Consider the following 25,424-nt stretch of genomic DNA (forward strand, 5'->3'; position numbering starts at 1 on the left):
GTAATAAATAAATAATGAATAAACACGAATTTAATAATATGAAAAGCAGAATAATACATAACTTTTTTCTACTATTTTTAATAGAATTTTAAATTTAAAATTATGAATTTTAAATTAAAAAAAAAACATCATTCACCGCAATTTTTTGTATCGATTGATGAACAATTAATTTTTTTTATAAAAGCTTTTTGAATCAATTAATTTTTTTTATAAAAGCTTTTTGAACAATTAATTTTTTTTATAAAAGCTTTTTGAACCAATTAATTTTTTTTAAAAGCTTTTTGAATCAATTAATTTTTTTTATAAAAGCTTTTTGGATCAATTAATTTTTTATAAAAGCTTTTTGAATCAATTAATTTTTTATAAAAGCTTTTTGGATCAATTAATTTTTTATAAAAGCTTTTTGGATCAATTAATTTTTTATAAAAGCTTTTTGGATCAATTAATTTTTTATAAAAGCTTTTTGGATCAATTAATTTTTTATAAAAGCTTTTTGAATCAATTATTTTTTATAAAAGCTTTTTGAACCAATTAATTTTTTTATAAAAGCTTTTTGGATCAATTAATTTTTTTATAAAAGATTTTTGGATCAATTAATGTTTTATAAAAGCTTTTTGGATCAATTAATTTTTTTATAAAAGCTTTTTGGATCAATTAATTTTTTATAAAAGCTTTTTGGATCAATTAATTTTTTATAAAAGCTTTTTGAATCAATTAATTTTTTTATAAAAGCTTTTTGAATCAATTAATTTTTTATAAAAGCTTTTTGAATCAATTAATTTTTTATAAAAGCTTTTTGGATCAATTAATTTTTTATAAAAGCTTTTTGAATCAATTAATTTTTTGTAAAAGCTTTTTGAATCAATTAATTTTTTATAAAAGCTTTTTGAATCAATTATTTTTTATAAAAGCTTTTTGAATCAATTAATTTTTTATAAAAGCTTTTTGAATCAATTAATTTTTTTATAAAAGCTTTTTGAATCAATTAATTTTTTTATGGAAGCTTTTTGAATCAATTAATTTTTTATAAAAGCTTTTTGAATCAATTAATTTTTTTATAAAAGCTTTTTGAATCAATTATTTTTTTAAAAAAGCTTTTTGAATCAATTAATTTTTTATAAAAGCTTTTTGGATCAATTAATTTTTTATAAAAGCTTTTTGAATCAATTAATTTTTTATAAAAGCTTTTTGAACCAATTAATTTTTTATAAAAGCTTTTTGAATCAAGTATTTTTTTATAAAAGCTTTTTGAATCAATTAATTTTTTATAAAAGCTTTTTGAATCAATTAATTTTTTTTATAAAAGCTTTTTGAATCAATTAATTTTTTTATGGAAGCTTTTTGAATCAATTAATTTTTTTATAAAAGCTTTTTGAATCAATTAATTTTTTTATAAAAGCTTTTTGAATCAATTATTTTTCATAAAAGCTTTTTGAATTAATTATTTTTTTATAAAAGCTTTTTGAATCAATTAATTTTTTATAAAAACTTTTTGAATTAATTATTTTTATAAAATCTTTTTGAATCAATTAATTTTTTTATAAAAGCTTTTTGAATCAATTAATTTTTTATAAGAACTTTTTGAATTAATTATTTTTTATAAAAGCTTTTTGAATCAATTAATTTTTTTATAAAAGCTTTTTGAACCAATTAATTTTTTTATATAAAACCTTTTTAATTAATTATTTTTTTTATAAAAGCTTTTTGAATTAATTATTTTTTTATAAAAACTTTTTGAATTAATTATTTTTTTATAAAAACTTTTTGAATTAATTATTTTTTTATAAAAGATTTTTGAATCAATTAATTTTTTTATAAAACCTTTTTAATTAATTATTTTTTTTATAAAAGATTTTTGAATCAATTATTTTTTTATAAAAGCTTTTTGAATCAATTAATTTTTTATGAAAGCTTTTTGAATCAATTAATTTTTTATGAAAGCTTTTTGAATCAATTAATTTTTTATAAAAGCTTTTTGAATCAATTAATTTTTTATAAAAGCTTTTTGAATCAATTTATTTTTTATAAAAGCTTTTTGAATAAATTTATTTTTTATAAAAGCTTTTTGAATCAATTAATTTTTTATAAAAGCTTTTTGAATCAATTAATTTTTTATAAAAGCTTTTTGAATCAATTTATTTTTTATAAAAGCTTTTTTGAATCAATTTATTTTTTATAAAAGCTTTTTGAATCAATTAATTTTTTATGAAAGCTTTTTGAATCAATTAATTTTTTATGAAAGCTTTTTGAATCAATTATTTTTTTATGAAAGCTTTTTGAATCAATTAATTTTTTATGAAAGCTTTTTGAATCAATTAATTTTTTATAAAAGCTTTTTGAATCAATTAATTTTTTATGAAAGCTTTTTGAATTAATTAATTTTTTATGAAAGCTTTTTGAATCAATTATTTTTTTATAAAAGCTTTTTGAATCAATTAATTTTTTATGAAAGCTTTTTGAATCAATTAATTTTTTATGAAAGCTTTTTGAATCAATTATTTTTTTATAAAAGCTTTTTGAATCAATTAATTTTTTATAAAAGCTTTTTGAATCAATTAATTTTTTATGAAAGCTTTTTGAATCAATTAATTTTTTATGAAAGCTTTTTGAATCAATTAATTTTTTATGAAAGCTTTTTGAATCAATTAATTTTTTATGAAAGCTTTTTGAATCAATTAATTTTTTATAAAAGCTTTTTGAATCAATTAATTTTTTATGAAAGCTTTTTGAATTAATTAATTTTTATGAAAGCTTTTAGAATCAATTATTTTTTTATAAAAGCTTTTTGAATCAATTAATTTTTTTATAAAAGATTTTTGAATCAATTGATTTTTTTATAAAAGATTTTTGAATCAATTAATTTTTTATGAAAGCTTTTTGAATCAATTAATTTTTTATGAAAGCTTTTTGAATCAATTATTTTTTTATGAAAGCTTTTTGAATCAATTAATTTTTTATGAAAGCTTTTTGAATCAATTAATTTTTTATAAAAGCTTTTTGAATCAATTAATTTTTTATGAAAGCTTTTTGAATTAATTAATTTTTTATGAAAGCTTTTTGAATCAATTATTTTTTTATAAAAGCTTTTTGAATCAATTAATTTTTTATGAAAGCTTTTTGAATCAATTAATTTTTTATGAAAGCTTTTTGAATCAATTATTTTTTTATAAAAGCTTTTTGAATCAATTAATTTTTTATAAAAGCTTTTTGAATCAATTAATTTTTTATGAAAGCTTTTTGAATCAATTAATTTTTTATGAAAGCTTTTTGAATCAATTAATTTTTTATAAAAGCTTTTTGAATCAATTAATTTTTTATGAAAGCTTTTTGAATTAATTAATTTTTTATGAAAGCTTTTTGAATCAATTATTTTTTTATAAAAGCTTTTTGAATCAATTAATTTTTTTATAAAAGATTTTTGAATCAATTGATTTTTTTATAAAAGATTTTTGAATCAATTAATTTTTTTATAAAAGATTTTTGAATCAATTAATTTTTTATAAAAACTTTTTGAATAAATTAATTTTTATAAAAGCTTTTTGAATCAATTAATTTTTTATGAAAGCTTTTTGAATCAATTAATTTTTTATAAAAGCTTTTTGAATCAATTAATTTTTTTTATAAAAGCTTTTTGAATCAATTAATTTTTTATAAAAGCTTTTTGAATCAATTAATTTTTTATGAAAGCTTTTTGAATCAATTAATTTTTTATGAAAGCTTTTTGAATCAATTAATTTTTTATGAAAGCTTTTTGAATCAATTAATTTTTTATAAAAGCTTTTTGAATCAATTAATTTTTTATGAAAGCTTTTTGAATCAATTAATTTTTTATGAAAGCTTTTTGAATCAATTATTTTTTTATAAAAGCTTTTTGAATCAATTAATTTTTTTATAAAAGATTTTTGAATCAATTAATTTTTTTATAAAAGATTTTTGAATCAATTAATTTTTTTATAAAAGATTTTTGAATCAATTAATTTTTTATAAAAGCTTTTTGAATAAATTAATTTTTATAAAAGCTTTTTGAATCAATTAATTTTTTTTTGAAAGCTTTTTGAATCAATTAATTTTTTTTATAAAAGCTTTTTGAATCAATTAATTTTTTTATAAAAGCTTTTTGAATCAATTAATTTTTTTATAAAAGCTTTTTGAAGCAATTATTTTTTTTATAAAAGCTTTTTGAATCAATTAATTTTTTTTATAAAAGCTTTTTGAACCAATTAATTTTTTATAAAAGCTTTTTGAATCAATTAATTTTTTTTATAAAAGCTTTTTGAATCAATTAATTTTTTTTATAAAAGCTTTTTGAATCAATTAATTTTTTTATAAAAGCTTTTTGAATCAATTAATTTTTTTATAAAAGCTTTTTGAAACAATTATTTTTTTTTATAAAAGCTTTTTGAATCAATTAATTTTTTTATAAAAGCTTTTTGAAGCAATTATTTTTTTATAAAAGCTTTTTGAAGCAATTATTTTTATGAAAGCTTTTTGAATCAATTAATTTTTTATGAAAGCTTTTTGAATCAATTATTTTTTATAAAAGCTTTTTGAATCAATTAATTTTTTTTATAAAAGCTTTTTGAATCAATTAATTTTTTTTATGAATGCTTTTTGAATCAATTAATTTTTTTATAAAAGCTTTTTGAATCAATTAATTTTTTTTATAAAAGCTTTTTGAATCAATTAATTTTTTTATAAAACCTTTTTGAACCAATTAATTTTTTATAAAAGCTTTTTGGATCAATTAATTTTTTATAAAAGCTTTTTGAACCCATTAATTTTCTTATAAAAGCTTTTTGAATTAATTAATTTTTTTATGAAAGCTTTTTGAATCAATTATTTTTTTTATAAAAGCTTTTTGGATCAATTAATTTTTTTATAAAAGCTTTTTGAAGCAATTATTTTTTTTATAAAAGATTTTTGAATCAATTAATTTTTTTTATAAAAGCTTTTTGAACCAATTAATTTTTTATAAAAGCTTTTTGAATCAATTAATTTTTTTTATAAAAGCTTTTTGAATCAATTAATTTTTTTTATAAAAGCTTTTTGAATCAATTAATTTTTTTATAAAAGCTTTTTGAATCAATTAATTTTTTTATAAAAGATTTTTGAATCAATTAATTTTTTTTATAAAAGCTTTTTGAACCAATTAATTTTTTATAAAAGCTTTTTGAATCAATTAATGTTTTTATAAAAGCTTTTTGAAACAATTAATTTTTTTTATAAAAGCTTTTTGGATCAATTAATTTTTTTATAAAAGATTTTTGAATTAATTAATTTTTTTATAAGAACTTTTTGAATCAATTATTTTTTTTTTATAAAAGCTTTTTGAATCAATTAATTTTTTATAAAAGATTTTTGAATGCATTAATTTTTTTATAAAAGCTTTTTGAATCAATTATTTTTTTATAAAAGCTTTTTGAATCAATTATTTTTTATAAAAGCTTTTTGAATCAATTAATTTTTTTATAAAAGCTTTTTGAATTAATTATTTTTTTATAAAAGCTTTTTGAATCAATTAATTTTTTTATAAAAACTTTTTGAATTAATTATTTTTATAAAAGCTTTTTGAATCAATTAATTTTTTTATAAAAGCTTTTTGAATCAATTAATTTTTTTATAAAAACTTTTTGAATTAATTATTTTTTTTATAAAAGCTTTTTGAATCAATTAATTTTTTTATAAAAGCTTTTTGAATCAATTAATTTTTTTATAAAAGCTTTTTGAAACAATTAATTTTTTTTATAAAAGCTTTTTGAATCAATTAATTTTTTTATAAAAGCTTTTTGAAGCAATTATATTTTCATAAAAGCTTTTTGAAGCAATTATTTTTATGAAAGCTTTTTGAATCAATTAATTTTTTATAAAAGCTTTTTGAATCAATTATTTTTTATAAAAGCTTTTTGAATGAATTAATTTTTTTTATAAAAGCTTTTTGAATCAATTAATTTTTTTTATGAATGCTTTTTGAATCAATTAATTTTTTTATAAAAGCTTTTTGAATCAATTAATTTTTTTTATAAAAGCTTTTTGAATCAATTAATTTTTTTATAAAACCTTTTTGAACCAATTAATTTTTTATAAAAGCTTTTTGGATCAATTAATTTTTTATAAAAGCTTTTTGAACCAATTAATTTTCTTATAAAAGCTTTTTGAATTAATTAATTTTTTTATGAAAGCTTTTTGAATCAATTATTTTTTCTATAAAAGCTTTTTGGATCAATTAATTTTTTTATAAAAGCTTTTTGAAGCAATTATTTTTTTTATAAAAGATTTTTGAATCAATTAATTTTTTTTATAAAAGCTTTTTGAACCAATTAATTTTTTATAAAAGCTTTTTGAATCAATTAATTTTTTTATAAAAGCTTTTTGAATCAATTAATTTTTTTATAAAAGCTTTTTGAATCAATTAATTTTTTTTATAAAAGCTTTTTGAACCAATTAATTTTTTATAAAAGCTTTTTGAATCAATTAATTTTTTTATAAAAGCTTTTTGAAACAATTAATTTTTTTTATAAAAGCTTTTTGGATCAATTAATTTTTTTATAAAAGATTTTTGAATTAATTAATTTTTTTATAAGAACTTTTTGAATCAATTATTTTTTTTTTATAAAAGCTTTTTGAATCAATTAATTTTTTATAAAAGATTTTTGAATGCATTAATTTTTTTATAAAAGCTTTTTGAATCAATTATTTTTTTATAAAAGCTTTTTGAATCAATTATTTTTTATAAAAGCTTTTTGAATCAATTAATTTTTTTATAAAAGCTTTTTGAATCAATTAATTTTTTATAAAAGCTTTTTGAATCAATTAATTTTTTTATAAAAACTTTTTGAATTAATTATTTTTATAAAAGCTTTTTGAATCAATTAATTTTTTTATAAAAGCTTTTTGAATCAATTAATTTTTTTATAAAAACTTTTTGAATTAATTATTTTTTTTATAAAAGCTTTTTGAATCAATTAATTTTTTTATAAAAGCTTTTTGAATCAATTAATTTTTTTATAAAAACTTTTTGAATCAATTAATTTTTTTATAAAAGCTTTTTGAATCAATTAATTTTTTTATAAAAGCTTTTTGAATCAATTAATTTTTTTATAAAAACTTTTTGAATTAATTATTTTTTATAAAAGCTTTTTGAATCAATTAATTTTTTTATAAAAGCTTTTTGAAACAATTAATTTTTTTTATAAAAGCTTTTTGGATCAATTAATTTTTTTATAAAAGATTTTTGAATTAATTTATTTTTTTATAAGAACTTTTTGAATCAATTATTTTTTTTTTATAAAAGCTTTTTGAATCAATTAATTTTTTATAAAAGATTTTTGAATGCATTAATTTTTTTATAAAAGCTTTTTGAATCAATTATTTTTTTATAAAAGCTTTTTGAATCAATTATTTTTTATAAAAGCTTTTTGAATCAATTAATTTTTTTATAAAAGCTTTTTGAATTAATTATTTTTTTATAAAAGCTTTTTGAATCAATTAATTTTTTTATAAAAACTTTTTGAATTAATTATTTTTATAAAAGCTTTTTGAATCAATTAATTTTTTTATAAAAGCTTTTTGAATCAATTAATTTTTTTATAAAAACTTTTTGAATTAATTATTTTTTTTATAAAAGCTTTTTGAATCAATTAATTTTTTTATAAAAGCTTTTTGAATCAATTAATTTTTTTATAAAAACTTTTTGAATCAATTAATTTTTTTATAAAAGCTTTTTGAATCAATTAAATTTTTTATAAAAGCTTTTTGAATCAATTAATTTTTTTATAAAAACTTTTTGAATTAATTATTTTTTATAAAAGCTTTTTGAATCAATTAATTTTTTTATAAAAGCTTTTTGAACCAATTAATTTTTTTATAAAAGCTTTTTGAATTAATTATTTTTTTTATAAAAGCTTTTTGAATTAATTATTTTTTTATAAAAACTTTTTGAATTAATTATTTTTTTATAAAAACTTTTTGAATTAATTATTTTTTATAAAAACTTTTTGAATCAATTAATTTTTTTATAAAAGCTTTTTGAATTAATTATTTTTTTTATAAAAGCTTTTTGAATTAATTATTTTTTTATAAAAGATTTTTGAATCAATTAATTTTTTATAAAAGATTTTTGAATCAATTAATTTTTTTTATAAAAGCTTTTTGAATCAATTAATTTTTTATAAAAGCTTTTTGAACCAATTAATTTTTTATAAAAGATTTTTGAATCAATTAATTTTTTTATAAAAGCTTTTTGAATCAATTAATTTTTTTATAAAAGATTTTTGAATCAATTGATTTTTTTATAAAAGCTTTTTGAATCAATTATTTTTTTATAAAAGCTTTTTGAACCAATTAATTTTTGTCTAAATAAGATTTAGGATGATTTGCAACAAGAATATGCAAATATATTATAAGTGTAAACTTTTTTTGACTCCTAGTAGGGAGTATGAGACCAATGAATTCGCCAATTGTTTTATTCTTGGCCGCCATCTTGGTTACTGCCAATTATACTCAGGATCTGATCTGAACTACGCCGCCATCTTTGTTCAGCATAATGTCTCAACACTTAGCAATAAGCACCTGAATTTCAAATAATTATACCTTTTATATCATTGTATAAATTTCCCAGAGTGAAATTGAAGCATCTAAAATTTAACGGTAATTTTTAAAAAAACTACGGAAGGCTTTACAAGAGAAAATAAATTCATAATTCGTAATTTTGGAAAAGGGGGAGGTAATAACTGTCTGTAAATACAGAACAACTGTTTTAGTGCGTATAGTCTTCCGTAGATGAAAAAAATAACACGTAACAAAAAATTGCCGGAAGAAATTATCGTATTTTGAGCAAAATGCGCAGTTATTTATCGATTTAATCTTTTTGTATCGATTTTTCAAAGCATTTCCTATATAGTACTATTTTTGGCACTATTGGGATCACTAAAAGAAAATTATTAATTTATTTTTCAATGATTTGTAGTAGTGTTTTTGTAAAAATAATTATTTATATATATATATATATATATATATATATAATTATTTTTTTACTATAATAATTAAATACCTACAGACACTAGTGTTTCATCCTTTCGGGATTCTTCAGTGCAGGGTGTCACGATTACTACCAGTCGAACGATTCGAACCCCGCGACACGAGACATCTCTGGCTCGATTAGCGGAGGCCGTATCCATTCGGCTACTATTAACCGTGTGAAATAGCGTTGAATTTTAAACATTTTAATTTAAATGTTCATTACGTCAGACAGACAGTGATCAAATCATTATACGATGATCTACGCATAAGAGCTAAATTGACCGACTTTTAATTCAACTGAAAGTGCTCAACGATAAGAAACGAATTTCTTAAAGGGGCTGTAGAGAGCGAGATAGAGAGAGAGAGAGAGAGAGAGAGAGAGAGAGAGAGAGAGAGAGAGAGAGAGAGAGAGAGAGAGAGATTTGTTGTTGTTGTTTTTTTTTTTTTCAAACGATAAATACGGTTAAATAGTGGCTTCGCCTCGAAGCTCATTTTTATTTACTTAGAAAGTCGCCCATAATTTATTTGGACGTATATAACATTTTTATTTATTTACTATTTTTAAAACAGTTCATGCATGTTTCAAGATAACTACCTCTCGTCAGCGTAGCTTGACTGTTTACAGGAATTGAGCTCCATATATATATATATATATATATATATATATATATATATATATATGAACAAATGATTAATAAAACATGTTAAAAGATATCTTGAAAAAGAGTTAAAAACATAATTAATTTTAAAAAGGAAGCACAAGATAAGTGGATAGTTCTATATCTGGTTGAGATGACTTTACTTGTAAATATTAACTCTTTAATATTTATAATATATTTTAAGTTTACCATTTTGATTACCTTGGTAAACTTATTGTAATCTATATATATATATATATATATATATATATATATATATATATATATATATATATATATATATATGAAATAGAATGGAGGTGGAAGGACCAAAATACTCAACAATTCGCCCGCTTTATGCGGGCTTTTTCAAGAGGGATGTTCATTGACGAGAGAGTCGGAAGATTTGGGGCTATATATAATGATGAAGGAGAGCAGCGTGTTTTCTTTATGTAAATTAGATGTCTATATATATATATATATATATATATATATATATATATATATATATATATATATATATATATATTATGATTAGAGAAAATAATAAATTAGAGTAAGCAAGCGTAGTGGATTACGTCTAAAAATTAAAAATAATAAAGTAAATAAATTGATATATAATATTTTATTTATTTTTATTATTTTTAAAACACTGGAAGATAATAATAATTATTAACGTATTCAACAACTTTCACACTTCAAAACACAAAAGATGAAAAATTGAACAGATTCAAAACACAAAAGATGAAAAATTGAACAGATTCAAAGCACAAAAGATGAAAAATTGAACAGATTCAAAACACAAAAGATGAAAAATTGAACAGATTCAAAATACAAAAGATGAAAAATTGAACAGATTCATAACACAAAAGATGAAAAATTGAACAGATTCAAAGCACAAAAGATGAAAAATTGAACAGATTCAAAACACAAAAGATGAAAAATTGAACAGATTCAAAACACAAAAGATGAAAAATTGAACAGATTCAAAGCACAAAAGATGAAAAATTGAACAGATTCAAAACACAAAAGATGAAAAATTGAACAGATTCAAAACACAAAAGATGAAAAATTGAACAGATTCAAAGCACAAAAGATGAAAAATTGAACAGATTCAAAACACAAAAGATGAAAAATTGAACAGATTCAAAACACAAAAGATGAAAAATTGAACAGATTCAAAACACAAAAGATGAAAAATTGAACAGATTCAAAGCACAAAAGATGAAAAATTGAACAGATTCAAAACACAAAAGATGAAAAATTGAACAGATTCAAAACACAAAAGATGAAAAATTGAACAGATTCAAAGCACAAAAGATGAAAAATTGAACAGATTCAAAACACAAAAGATGAAAAATTGAACAGATTCAAAACACAAAAGATGAAAAATTGAACAGATTCAAAACACAAAAGATGAAAAATTGAACAGATTCAAAGCACAAAAGATGAAAAATTGAACAGATTCAAAATTCTGATTTTCAACCTTAAAATCTGATACGTGCACATTATTTTTTTTTTTACAATCCTCATCCTCCCACAATAAAATATATTTGCCGACAAAATCCCCCTTCTTTATTTGTGGGTACAACTATGCTTGAAATAATTTTAAGCATAGTTGTACCCACAAATAAAGAAGGGGGATTTTGTAGGCAAATATATATACAGGGTGACCCAAAAAACGGGCCCCGTGTATACTTTATTAATTACAGTTGGGGCCCGTTTTTTTTTTGGTCACCCTGTATATATATATATCAATATCGATTATGAAATAAAAAATAAACCATTATAAAATTCGTTCTTCACTTAATAATTGGTGAAAATTTCGTATTGATTGGATTTGGTAGATTTTTAAAGAGAGACTCCATCAAAAAATACTTATTCCCTCCACCATTTTGGTGGTGCCTACAGAAATTAAAGTATAATAAGGCTTCGATTTCTCTTACAAATTTAAAAATAAAATTGAATTTTTTACATTTTCAGCTTCCATAGAAATTCTGCTCGTCACCTTGTCATTTGCTTTGATCCAGCGAAGGTCAGTTTCTGTTGCTAAACTGGTTTTATAGCTATAATTACGCAATTTTCTTTAGTGAAACCAAGTATTTTTTATTTAATATCTTTAGAAAACTAATATTTATTTTTATTTTTATTCAATATCTTTAGAAAACTAATATTTATTTTTATTTTTATTCAATATCTTTAGAAAACTAATATTTATTTGTTTTTTTATTCAATATCTTTAGAAAACTAATATTTATTTTTATTTTTATTCAATATCTTTAGAAAACTAATATTTATTTTTATTTTTTATTCAATATCTTTAGAAAACTAATATTTATTTTTATTTTTATTCAATATCTTTAGAAAACTAATATTTATTTTTATTTTTATTCAATATCTTTAGAAAACTAATATTTATTTTTATTTTTTATTCAATATCTTTAGAAAACTAATATTTATTTTTATTTTTATTCAATATCTTTAGAAAACTAATATTTATTTTTATTTTTTATTCAATATCTTTAGAAAACTAATATTTATTTTTATTTTTATTCAATATCTTTAGAAAACTAATATTTATTTTTATTTTTATTCAATATCTTTAGAAAACTAATATTTATTTTTATTTTTTATTCAATATCTTTAGAAAACTAAATTTATTTTTATTTTTATTCAATATCTTTAGAAAACTAATATTTATTTTTATTTTTATTTAATATCTTTAGAAAACTAATATTTATTTTTATTTTTATTCAATATCTTTAGAAAACTAATATTTATTTTTATTTTTATTCAATATCTTTAGAAAACTAATATTTATTTTTATTTTTATTCAATATCTTTAGAAAACTAATATTTATTTTTATTTTTTATTCAATATCTTTAGAAAACTAATATTTATTTTTATTTTTATTCAATATCTTTAGAAAACTAATATTTATTTTTATTTTTATTCAATATCTTTAGAAAACTAATATTTATTTTTATTTTTTATTCAATATCTTTAGAAAACTAATATTTATTTTTATTTTTTATTCAATATCTTTAAAAAACTAATATTTATTTTTATTTTTATTCAATATCTTTAGAAAACTAATATTTATTTTTATTTTTATTTAATATCTTTAGAAAACTAATATTTATTTTTATTTTTATTCAATATCTTTAGAAAACTAATATTTATTTTTATTTTTATTCAATATCTTTAGAAAACTAATGTTTATTTTTATTTTTATTCAATATCTTTAGAAAACTAACATTTATTTTTATTGTTATTAAATATCTTTAGAAAACTAATATTTATTTTTATTTTTTATTCAATATCTTTAGAAAACTAATGTTTATTTTTATTTTTATTCAATATCTTTAGAAAACTAACATTTATTTTTATTGTTATTCAATATCTTTAGAAAACTAATATTTATTTTTATTTTTTATTCAATATCCTTAGAAAACTAATATTTATTTTTTATTTTTATTTAATATCTTTAGAAAACAAATATTTATTTTTTATTTTTATTTAATATCTTTAGAAAACAAATATTTATTTTTATTTTTTATTCAATATCTTTAGAAAACTAATATTTATTTTTATTTTTATTCAATATCTTTAGAAAACTAATATTTATTTTTATTTTTTTTTCAATATCTTTAGAAAACTAACATTTATTTTTATTTTTATTCAATATCTTTAGTAAACTAATATTTATTTTTATTTTTTATTCAATATATTTAGAAAACTAATATTTATTTTTATTTTTATTCAATATCTTTAGAAAACAAATATTTATTTTTATTTTTTATTCAATATCTTGGGAAAACTAATATTTATTTTTATTTTTATTCAATATCTTTAGAAAACTAATATTTATTTTTATTTTTATTCAATATCTTTCGAAAACAAATATTTATTTTTATTTTTATTCAATATCTTTAGAAAACTAATATTTATTTGTTTTTTTATTCAATATCTTTAGAAAACTAATATTTATTTTTATTTTTATTCAATATCTTTAGAAAACAAATATTTATTTTTTATTTTTATTTAATATCTTTAGAAAACAAATATTTATTTTTATTTTTATTCAATATCCTTAGAAAACTAATATTTATTTTTATTTTTATTCAATATCTTTAGAAAACAAATATTTATTTTTTATTTTTTTTTAATATCTTTAGAAAACTAATATTTATTTTTATTTTTATTCAATATCTTTAGAAAACTAATATTTATTTTTATTTTTATTCAATATCTTTAGAAAACTAATATTTATTTTTATTTTTATTCAATATCTTTAGAAAACTAATATTTATTTTTATTTTAATTCAATATCTTTAGAAAACAAATATTTATTTTTATTTTTATTCAATATCTTTAGAAAACTAATATTTATTTTTATTTTTATTCAATATCTTTAGAAAACAAATATTTATTTTTATTTTTATTCAATATCCTTAGAAAACTAATATTTATTTTTATTTTTATTCAATATCTTTAGAAAACAAATATTTATTTTTTATTTTTTTTTAATATCTTTAGAAAACTAATATTTATTTTTATTTTTATTCAATATCTTTAGAAAACTAATATTTATATTTATTTTTATTCAATATCTTTAGAAAACTAATATTTATTTTTATTTTTATTCAATATCTTTAGAAAACAAATATTTATTTTTATTTTTATTCAATATCTTTAGAAAACTAATATTTATTTTTATTTTTATTCAATATCTTTAGAAAACTAATATTTATTTTTTATTTTTATTCAATATCTTTAGAAAACTAATATGTATTTTTATTTTTGTTCAATATCTTTAGAAAACTAATATTTATATTTATTTTTGTTCAATATCTTTAGAAAACAAATATTTATTTTTATTTTTATTCAATATCTTTAGAAAACTAATATTTATTTTTATTTTTATTCAATATCCTTAGAAAACTAATATTTATTTTTATTTTTATTCAATATCTTTAGAAAACAAATATTTATTTTTATTTTTATTCAATATCTTTAGAAAACTAATATTTATTTTTATTTTTATTCAATATCTTTAGAAAACAAATATTTATTTTTATTTTTATTCAATATCTTTAGAAAACTAATATTTATTTTTATTTTTATTCAATATCTTTCGAAAACTAATATTTATTTTTATTTTTATTCAATATCTTTAGAAAACTAATATTTATTTGTTTTTTTATTCAATATCTTTAGAAAACTAATATTTATTTTTATTTTTATTCAATATCTTTAGAAAACAAATATTTATTTTTTTATTTTTATTTAATATCTTTAGAAAACAAATATTTATTTTTATTTTTATTCAATATCTTTAGAAAACTAATATTTATTTTTATTTTTATTCAATATCTTTAGAAAACTAATATTTATTTTTATTTTTATTCAATATCTTTAGAAAACTAATATTTATTTTTATTTTTATTCAATATCTTTAGAAAACAAATATTTATGTTTATTTTTATTCAATATCTTTAGAAAACTAATATTTATTTTTATTTTTATTCAATATCTTTAGAAAACAAATATTTATTTTTATTTTTATTCAATATCTTTAGAAAACTAATATTTATTTTTATTTTTATTCAATATCTATAGAAAACAAATATTTATTTTTATTTTCATTCAATATCTTTAGAAAACTAATATTTATTTTTATTTTTATTCAATATCTTTAGAAAACTAATATTTATTTTTATTTTTATTCAATATCTTTAGAAAACTAATATTTATTTTTATTTTTATTCAATATCTTCAGAAAACTAATATTCAAAGTATTTTTACTATCAAATTATGTAATTTGCAAATTTACTTGATTTTACGCGTTTTCGTAGCTGGTGTGAGTACATTTTCCATTATAACTTTTTATACATATAAAAATAATTGCCATAGCTAATGATACACTACCTGAAAGTATTTCCCTCAAGCTCATAAACTTAACTCACAGGCAGCATTAATTAAAACAAATGTATTGAGATAATTGTCAAAGATTTTATGAGGAAAGTGGGTTACCTCTACCGTGCTAAAAGGTTATTAACACCTGAAAGTATCCTGTATCTCTACAAAGCCACTATTCACCGTTGCATGGAGTATTGTTGCCACATCTGAACTGGTGTGTCTGCCGCTAGCCTCTTGCTCCTTGACCAGGTCCAAAAACAGAGTCGCCAACCTAATAGATCCCGCATTGTCGACCAAACTTCAACCTCTGACTCATCGCCGAAACGTGCCTGTTCTACAAATACTTTAATAGTAAGTAGTCTGACGAACTCAAAGCACTAGTACCCCCTCGACGTAAATATCTTCGGCAAACCCGACAAGCAGCAAAATCTCACCCCTTCACTGTAGAGACCTCTAGCTGTCGTAAAGCCTTCTACTCAAATAGCTTCTTACCTGAAATTGCTAGACTCTGGAATTACCCCTCTCCGGGCCCCTGCTTCCCTGCCTGTACTGACATGCAGAAGTTAAAGTGTAATGTGAACAGACATCTTGCTGCTCAACTCCCTACATAGTGTCCTTGCAAATCTGGTCCAAATAGTAGCCCTTTATGCCTTACTATGCCTTGTTAAAAGTGTAAAGAAAACAGCAAAAACTAGCGGGACCTGTGGAAATTCCACAGGAGACTCATTCATATGTAATATATTGATGTTGGAATTCTGTAGATGTTCAAGTTTAAATGGAGACGCTCTGATATTTTTGTAGCTCTTTTGTTAAAGTATTTTGCAAAAATATTTTTCTAAGCTAGCAGGGACACCCGGCAGTGTCCGTTCGTAAAGTACGCTTAAATATGATATTTTAATTCTTGTAGATTTCGTATATATTATTATAAACTTAATGTTCTATCGATTTTTATATATTATAAAGTTGTGATTTCAAAACTAAAAAAAATATATCCATATGACTTGGGATCATTAGCTTGAATCGAAACCAAAACAAAAAAAATACATATATATATATATATATATATATATATATATAGTCATCCACACAAAGTACTGTTTCGTTCTATCACAGCTCATCAGTGCAGCTAGACAAGCAACTACCTCAAGCCAGAATCGAAATCCGAACGCCCGTATGACAGTTAAGGCTGCGAACCATTACGCTAAACGGCATCTGCTGTGTAGGTAGTGAATTAACGATGTTTTGACATCGTGCGACTATCTGAGCTCGCTTTGTTCACACAAAGAGAATCGCTTAATACGATAATGGTATATCGGGTATCACTTCATTCAGCTATAATCGAGACCGAAACCAAAACTTATGAAGAATTCTTAATAAAATTATTTATAAAAAAATAGATGACTTGAGTGTAATCAGTTATAATCGAAAACGAAACCAAAACTTATGGAGAATTCTTGGTAAAATTATTTATTCCAAGAAATGGAAGTCCATAAAAATTAAACGACGGTCACACGGATGTACACAAAATAAACACACACACGCTACCGTGTTTTCTTTTTTAGCCATTAATGTTTCAAACACAATTAAAAAGTATTCGGAAACTTATGAAAAAAAAAAATTATTAAAAGCCGGCTTTAAAAATCATGGGGATTATCAGATTCTGCCATTAATTGCACGTACCTATAAAAGATCTGACTGTTCGACAGATCCTGCATGTCTCAGGCATGAATTAATTTTTAAGTGACCAGGCCTGTTTTATGGTGGTCGTGAGAGAGACAGATTGAAGGGAGAATTAATTGCACGTACCTATAAAAAGAGAAGTCAAAAAGCAGACAAGAGACCGATGTCTTCTATTCGTCTAAGAAAGAATAAATCGTAAAACAAAATTGCTATCGTTGTCTTTGTGCATGCACTCAAGGGGGATAACTCTACGCCAAGAAGAATCGAAAGTGTAAATAGAGTTACTTCCCTTGCATAAGAAAAACTATTTGATTTATAACGCAGCTTGTAAAGTTTGATTCTATGCGTTGGCCGTTGCGGCTGTTTTGTGTGTGTAATAATAATAATAATAATAATATATATATATATATATATATATATATATATATATATATATATATATATATATATATATATATATATATATATATATATACTAGCTGTACCCTGCCACGCGTTACTGTGGCTCAATCTGTGGTGTGATGGAAAATTCTAATAAAAAGAGAAAATGCATGTTTCATATCATTACAGCAATCCACTCGAAAAAGTAAAAAAAAAAGGCGAAAAAAAAAATGATACTCTTGCAGAATTGGATCCGGATCCTCGGGGGTTACCGTCAATCATAGCTTGGGCTCGACCAACATTCAGTGGATTAAGCCGAACGTTGCTAAAACGTTGAAATGGTAAATAGAATTTTTTTTTATTGTATTCAAAACTGAGTTTTTAATTAATATTTGGGTGAGGGGGGAGGGGGTTACTATACACAGATTCGAAAAAGTTGTCCAAAAACGAATAAATGAAAGCAAAGGTAAGGTAAATTACGTTTCTACCTAACTGGATAATTTTTAGTGTTTTTATTTAATGTAAGATATTTAACCGGCTCGAAAACTCAGTGTTTATCGTTGGGAAAATCAGTTAAAAACTAAAAAACTATACAAAACAGTGTCAGACACACCCACTGATTATATCTTATCATGACATAGGCTAACATATTCGGTGGGTTTCTGACAGTATTTTGTTTAGTTTTTTAGTTTTAAATCATTTTCCCAAACTTAACATCATCAACAGTGTCCGCCACCATTTGTATTTTTCAAATACACTGATAAACACTGTTTTTCGAGCTGACTAAACGTTACAGTAAATAAAACAGGTTTGTATTACTAAACACAGAAACGAAAAAGTCGTCGAAAAATAAATATAACAAATAAATGTTATCAAAGGCAAGATAAGTCACTTTTCTACCTAACTGGATAAGATTTTAGTGTTTTTATTTAGTGTAAAATGTTTAATCGGTCTGAAAACATGTAGTGTTTATCGGTATATTTGAAAAATACAAACACGTTAAGTTTGGGAAAATGAGTTAAAAGTAAAAAACTATACAAAATACTGTCAGGAACTCACTCAATATATGTTACCGTGACATAGGCAGACATTTATTCGGTGGTGTTTAACAGTATTTTGTATGTTTTTTTTTTAGTTTTAACTCATTTTCCCAAATTTAACGTATTTAACACAGAGTCTGCTGCCATTTGTAATTTTCAAATATAGCAGTAAACACTGTGTTTTTCGATCCGAATAAACATTTTACATTAAAAAAAAACTCTAAAAAATTATCCATTTTGGTAATAAAGTAACATATCTTGCCTTTGATAATATTTGTTATACATTTATTTTTTGACAACTTTTTCGAATCTATATGTACAGTAGTACAAACCCAATAAAAACACTAAAATTATCCAATTAGGTAGAAAAGTAACTTATCTTGCCTTTGAAAATATTTACTTGTTATATATTTGTTTTTGTTGACAACTTTTTCAAGTCTTTGTGCAAGTACAAACCCAAAGGTGTATTTTTCTGTCTAATTTTATTTTTGGTACCACGCTTAAATTTAAATTTCACGATATCCTTTTTTTGGGGGGGGGGTTACATTAGGTTCACCTCCACAATTTTCGACTATGCTGAATAAGAAAATCTCATTTAAAATTTGCAGAGGTAAGTAGTTTTCGAGATATAAAGAACTATGCACTATAATTCATTGGCGGCCATGAATAAACACTCCCAACCTCCTCATATTAAGAATGGCTTTCGGAATAAACAACACCCATGCCTAACCACGTGTTTTAACCGTTTACCTGTCTTTCGTCTTTTCAAAATGGCTTTTGGAATAAATACCACCATTCTCACCATGTTAAGAACGGCTTTCGGAATAAACACCCCTAACCTACTCATGTTAAAAATTGTGGAGGTGGACCTAATGTGAAAATTTACCTTTTGTTTTTTTAATAAATTGTTAGTTGAAAGCACAGAATAGTGATAAAACACCATCCCCTCCCCTTGGTAAGAATGGCTGAAAAAATAACGGTTTTCTTGGTAGAAATTTTTCTGTATTTCACCTAACAATTTCTAGTGCTAATGCACTTACTGATCCGCGCTATTTTTTAAATTGTATTTCCAAGTTTAATTACAGTTTTATGATATGTTTTTATTCAATTGTAAGGTTAAAGTACAGAATAGGTACAAAACACCCTCCCCTCCCCATGTTAAGAATGGCTATTTAAATAATAACGTTATTATTTCAGCATGAGTACCTAATATATTTTTTTCAGCCATTCTTACCATAGAGAGGGGATGGTGTTTTGTAACTATTCTGTGCTTTCAACTAACAATTTATTATAAAATAAAGATATTGTGAAATTATAAAAAAATAAAAGATATTGTGAAAGTTGAATTTAACTTGAAAAACAAAAACAATGTGAACGGCACGTTCAACATTGTAGCCGGAGCTTATTTGGTAATAAGGTCATGTTAGTCGATTAATGGGTGCTAATGCACTTACTGATCCACGTTATTTTTTAAATCGTATTTCCAAGTTTAATTAAAGTTTTATGTTTTTTTTTTGGTATTTTTTTTAGATTAGGTCCACCTCCACAATTTTCTTTTAAATGACGACTTTTTAGGTTTCCGACTATGCTGAATACGGAAATCGCATTGTAATTTTGCAGAATAAAGTAGTTATCGAGATATAAATATTTGTTTTATACATTGTATTCTTTAGTCGCCATCTTTGTTATGTGCGTAGATTTGTTTATGACGTGCATTTTTTTTTATTCAATTGTAAGGATAAAGTACAGAATAGGTACAACCCCATGTTAAGAATGGCTTTTTAAATGATAACGTTATTGTTTCGGCACGGATCAATAAGTGCATGAGTACCAAATTTCTTTAATAAAGAAAAAGCATTCATAATTTCTTATATAAAAACAACTTCTGTAAAAAAAAAAAAAAAAGAAAAAACGTGCACTTTACTTTTTGTTAGAAAAAAAGATTTTCTTAAAAAAAAAAAAACATTAATCGGTACTCATGCAGAGAGTGATCCGTGCTGAAATAGTAACATTATTATTTAAAAGCCATTCTTAACATTGGGAGTGGAGGGTGTTTTGTACCTATTCTGTACTTTAACCTTACAAATGAATAAAAGAAAAACATATAACTTTAATTAAACTTGGAAATACGATTTAAAAAATAGCGCAGATCACTAAGTGCACTAGCACCAAATTTTGTTATCTAGCGTTCTTTGTTTAGCTATTTAATGCCTGAAATGAATTGAAACGGAAGTTCAGTTCTACCAAAAAAACAGGTCCGTAGCATGGGCTTACGAAAAATATTTTTATTTTATTTAATATTTTTATAATTGGCGATTTTTATTTATTTTAATAACATAAAAACATCCCTTGACTTCAAAGATGGGTTGTCTGAAAATTTCAAATAAATTTGTAATGTAGAAATATAGTTTTATCGACTTTGAACGAACCAAAAATTTCATTTATATATATATATATATATATATATATACATGTTTATATATATATATATATATATATATATATATATATATATATATATAGTTATTTATTTATTTTCACCAGTATTAATGCTGGTGTCCCTCAGGGGTCCATCCTGAGCCCAACTCTTTTCCTGATCTACATTAATGATCTTCCAAATCACATCCTTACATCATTTATAGTCATTTATGCTGACGACACTACACTTTATGGTAGCACATCTAAGACAGTAAACGACCAAGTTCTCTCCGATTCTCTCTCCTCTGATCTTGAGCACATAGTACAATGGGGAAAGGAGTGGCTGGTTACTTTTAATGCATCTAAAACCAAGCTTCTCTCTTTACATCATCAACATTCTGATCCACATCTGGCATCAACTGAAATGAATGGCTCTCGTCTTCAAGAGGCCTCAAGTTTTGACAAGCTTCTGGGCTTGACCATTACTCCTGATCTTAAATGGAACACGTATATCAAATCTGTTGCCAAGGCCGCTGGAAAAATAGTGGGATCTTTCTATCGATCCGGTAGATATCTCACTGGTGATGCAATTCTCTATCTATATAAGAGCCAGGTACGTCCAAGGATGGAATATTGTTGCCACATCTGGGCAGGAGCTGCTAGAAAGGACTTGTCCTGCCTTGATAGAGTTCAAAATAGACTTCGTAGCCTCGTAGGAGATGTCCTTTTCTCTTCCCTATAACCTCTATCTCACAGAAGAGATGTTGCGAGTTTGTCTCTGATGTATCGTTATTTTCATGGAAAGTGTTTGACTGAGCTTCAGTCTATGGTCCCCCCTCGCCAAACTTTCACAAGAAATACTCGTCTAGCTGAAAACACTATCAATAATTCCCCCCACTCTTTATCTGTGCCTAAACCTAAACATAGATTCCATGAACAAAGCTTCTTTCTTAGAACTGCACGCCTGTGGAATTGTCTTCCATTTTCCTGCTTTCCGGCTGACTACAATATGGTTGTGTTCAAGTCTAACGTAAATAAGTTCTTGATGAGCCGTTCCATATAAGTTATCAAATTTACCGAATTTTTATTACTAATGATTACTATATTGTCCAATTTCTACTGTACACTCTTTAACCCTTATCCTTGAGTGGCCTCTTGGCCTTGATAATGTGGTGATGCCTGTGTAAAAAAAAAAACTTCAATCCATGGAAATAATAGTTTTTGTGTATATGAAATCTTTCTTTTTTTTTTTAATATTCGGTTCAAATGGAAAAGAGTTTAAACGTAAAGAATTAGATTTGAAGCTGGACAATTGGAAAAAAAAACCTTCCATGGCCAATGTAAATCCGATTTACAAACACACACACACACACACACATATATATGTATATATATATAGGTACTAGTGCAGAGAGTTATCCGTGCTGAAATATATATATATTTTATATATATATATATATATATATATATATATATTTTATATATATATATATTTTATATATATATATATTATATATATATATATATTTTATATATATATATATTATATATATATATTTTATATATATATATATATTTTATATATATATATATATTTTATATATATATATATATATATTTTATATATATATATATATTTTATATATATATATATATTTTATATATATATTTTTTATATATATATATATTTTTATATATATATATATATATATATTATATATATATATATATATATATATATATTATATATATATATTTTATATATATATATATATTTCATATATATATATATATTTTATATATATATATATATTATATATATATATATATATTTTATATATATATATATATTTTATATATATATATATATTATATATATATATATTATATATATATATATATTTTATATATATATATATTTTATATATATATATATTTTATATATATATATATATATTTTATATATATATATATATATGTTATATATATATATATTATATATATATATATATATTTTATATATATATATTTTATATATATATATATTTTATATATATATATATATATATATATATATATATATATATATATATATGAGAATAAATAGTTAATCAAACATGTTAAAAAACACTTTGAAAAAGAGTTAAAAACATATTTAATCTGAAAAGGAAACACTTAATAAGTGTATAGTCCTTAATCCGCGGAGTTTTGAAGAAATACTTTCCTTCTCATCAGAGGGTAGGGATTAGCAAAATGCGGGATCGGATTTTGCTTGCAAAAGTATTTGATTAAACTACAAGTAAGTCATAGATCTTACTTGATAAAAAAATAGTGAAGTAGAGGGAATAGAGGGAAGAAAAGGGTGATGTCACGTGAATGGATGGTCTGGTGAAGGGAGAGAGAGAGACAGACAGACAGACAGACAGACAGACAGATGGATAGATAGATAGATAGACTAAAAATATCTCTTACCTTCATCGCCATTTCTAAATAATCTAATTTTTTCAAATCGTCAGGCGTTGCAGGTCGATCAGAATCTCCTGTTGAAAAAAATGATTTCTGCATCAAAATATTTTCTAACAATTAATTTGTAAAAGTAATTAATTGAAACGTAATTGATCTTAAAAAGAAAAGCAATTAATTAAATGGATTTTTAAACAAATGCATTTCAGGTGAAAACATTATTACGTACTTACATGTCATGTCAAAATAAGTATACATTCCAAACGTTACGAAAATGATATATTTTTCACAAGAAGCAGTCACAAATTTTCTTTTTCGAGAGAGAGAGAGAGAGAGAGAGAGAGAGAATCAAGGAAGATAAGTTTGTTTGTCATGCAGAATAGGTTGCACAACTTTTCGATAAATTCTATTTTTTCGAATAAGTATTTTTCTACTGGATCCATTTTTTGTAATTTTTGGAATTTATATTAATTTCGGCATTCGTATTATTTGTATTCTTTGGATTTCTGTTCTCATCTTGAATGTCATTTTCACAACGTTTCAGTCGATGTAACCTCCGGCCTTCTTCAGAGTTATATATATATATATATATATATATATATATATATATATATATATATATATATATATATATATATATATATATATATATATATATAGGGTGTCCATAAGTCCGTATGCACTTTAAAAAATTTATAAATAATCTGTAAAATGGATTTGAAAGAAGTAAATCTATATTTTTTAAGCTTTTATTGAAATTTTATTTAACTTTCTATATGCCTTCCATCATTAGCAATACAACGGGTAATACGATTTTTCAGTTCACGAAAAACATTTTCCAAATGATTTATAGTAATGCCTGAACTCACATTAGTTATTCTAGCTTTCAAATCTTCCAATGAACTAGGTTTGGTTGCATACACAATTGTTTTCCCATGTCCCCATAAAAAAATCTAATGGAGTCAAATTTGCCGAACGTGGAGGCCAATTAAATGGTCCACCCCTTCCGATCCATCTGTTAGGAAATTCTTGATTTAGAAACTGTCTAACACGCCGAGCAAAGTGACAAGGAGCTCCATCTTGTTGAAACACTGTATCATCTTTCAAGTTTAATTGTTCAAGTTGCGGAATAAAGTAATTCTGCAACATATCTAAGTAGCTGTCACTGTTAATAACACGATCTTCAAAAAAAAATATGGCCCTATGGTTCGATTTATTCCCAAAGCACATCACACATTAACTTTAAGAGAGTCCTTTTCATGTTCAACAGTTTCATTTGGGTTTTCAGTTCCCCAAATTCGGGAATTATGCTTGTTGACTTTGCCACTAATGTGAAATGTTGCTTCATCAGAAAACAGTAAATTGCAGTAAATTGCAAAGTTTTTCATTGAACTGGTGACAGAAAGTTAGCCGTGCATAATAATCCTCTTCTAACAAGTGTTGATGTAATTGAATTTTGTAAGCTTTCATATGGAGTTTTGCCCGCAGAATCTTATGCACAGTAGACTTTGGCAGCCCAAGCTCCAATAATGCCCATCTTACAGACTTTCTTGGACTTGCAGTAAAGGATTCTTCTATGAAAGCAACACTTTCGTCACTGACACATGGCCTTCCAGACCGTGGTTTATCATGGACAGAGCCTGTCTCTTAAAATTGTTTCATCCATTTAACAATGGTGTTCCTATGAGGCGCTTTTTTTATTGTATTCAATTCTAAACTTTCTTTGTACAGCAATAGTAGATTTCAATTCAGTCAACCAAAGGACACAGTTTACTTTTTCCTCAATTGAAGCCATGGGATTAAATTGATTCTGAAAAACAAAAGAAAATATTTTTTACTTATTTTTTACATATCTAAAAATTG

The 25,424-nt window shown here is 21.8% G+C and overlaps 1 protein-coding gene across 4 annotated transcripts in view; it reads right to left on the bottom strand.

The window, feature by feature from the left end:
* Positions 1-25,424, bottom strand: part of LOC145266308 (cytochrome P450 4V2-like) — a 118,716-nt gene that overhangs the window by 26,793 nt on the left and 66,499 nt on the right. For all 4 annotated transcript variants that reach the window (XM_080121859.1, XM_080121861.1, XM_080121860.1 and 1 more), the window contains exon 9: positions 23,571-23,638. In XM_080121859.1, coding sequence (XP_079977985.1) covers positions 23,571-23,638 — 68 coding nt within the window. The remainder of the gene's footprint in view (positions 1-23,570; positions 23,639-25,424) is intronic.

This window comes from Euprymna scolopes, chromosome 41 (genome assembly GCF_053919585.1).
Source record: "Euprymna scolopes isolate OS-2025 chromosome 41, ASM5391958v1, whole genome shotgun sequence".
Taxonomy (NCBI): domain Eukaryota; kingdom Metazoa; phylum Mollusca; class Cephalopoda; order Sepiida; family Sepiolidae; genus Euprymna; species Euprymna scolopes.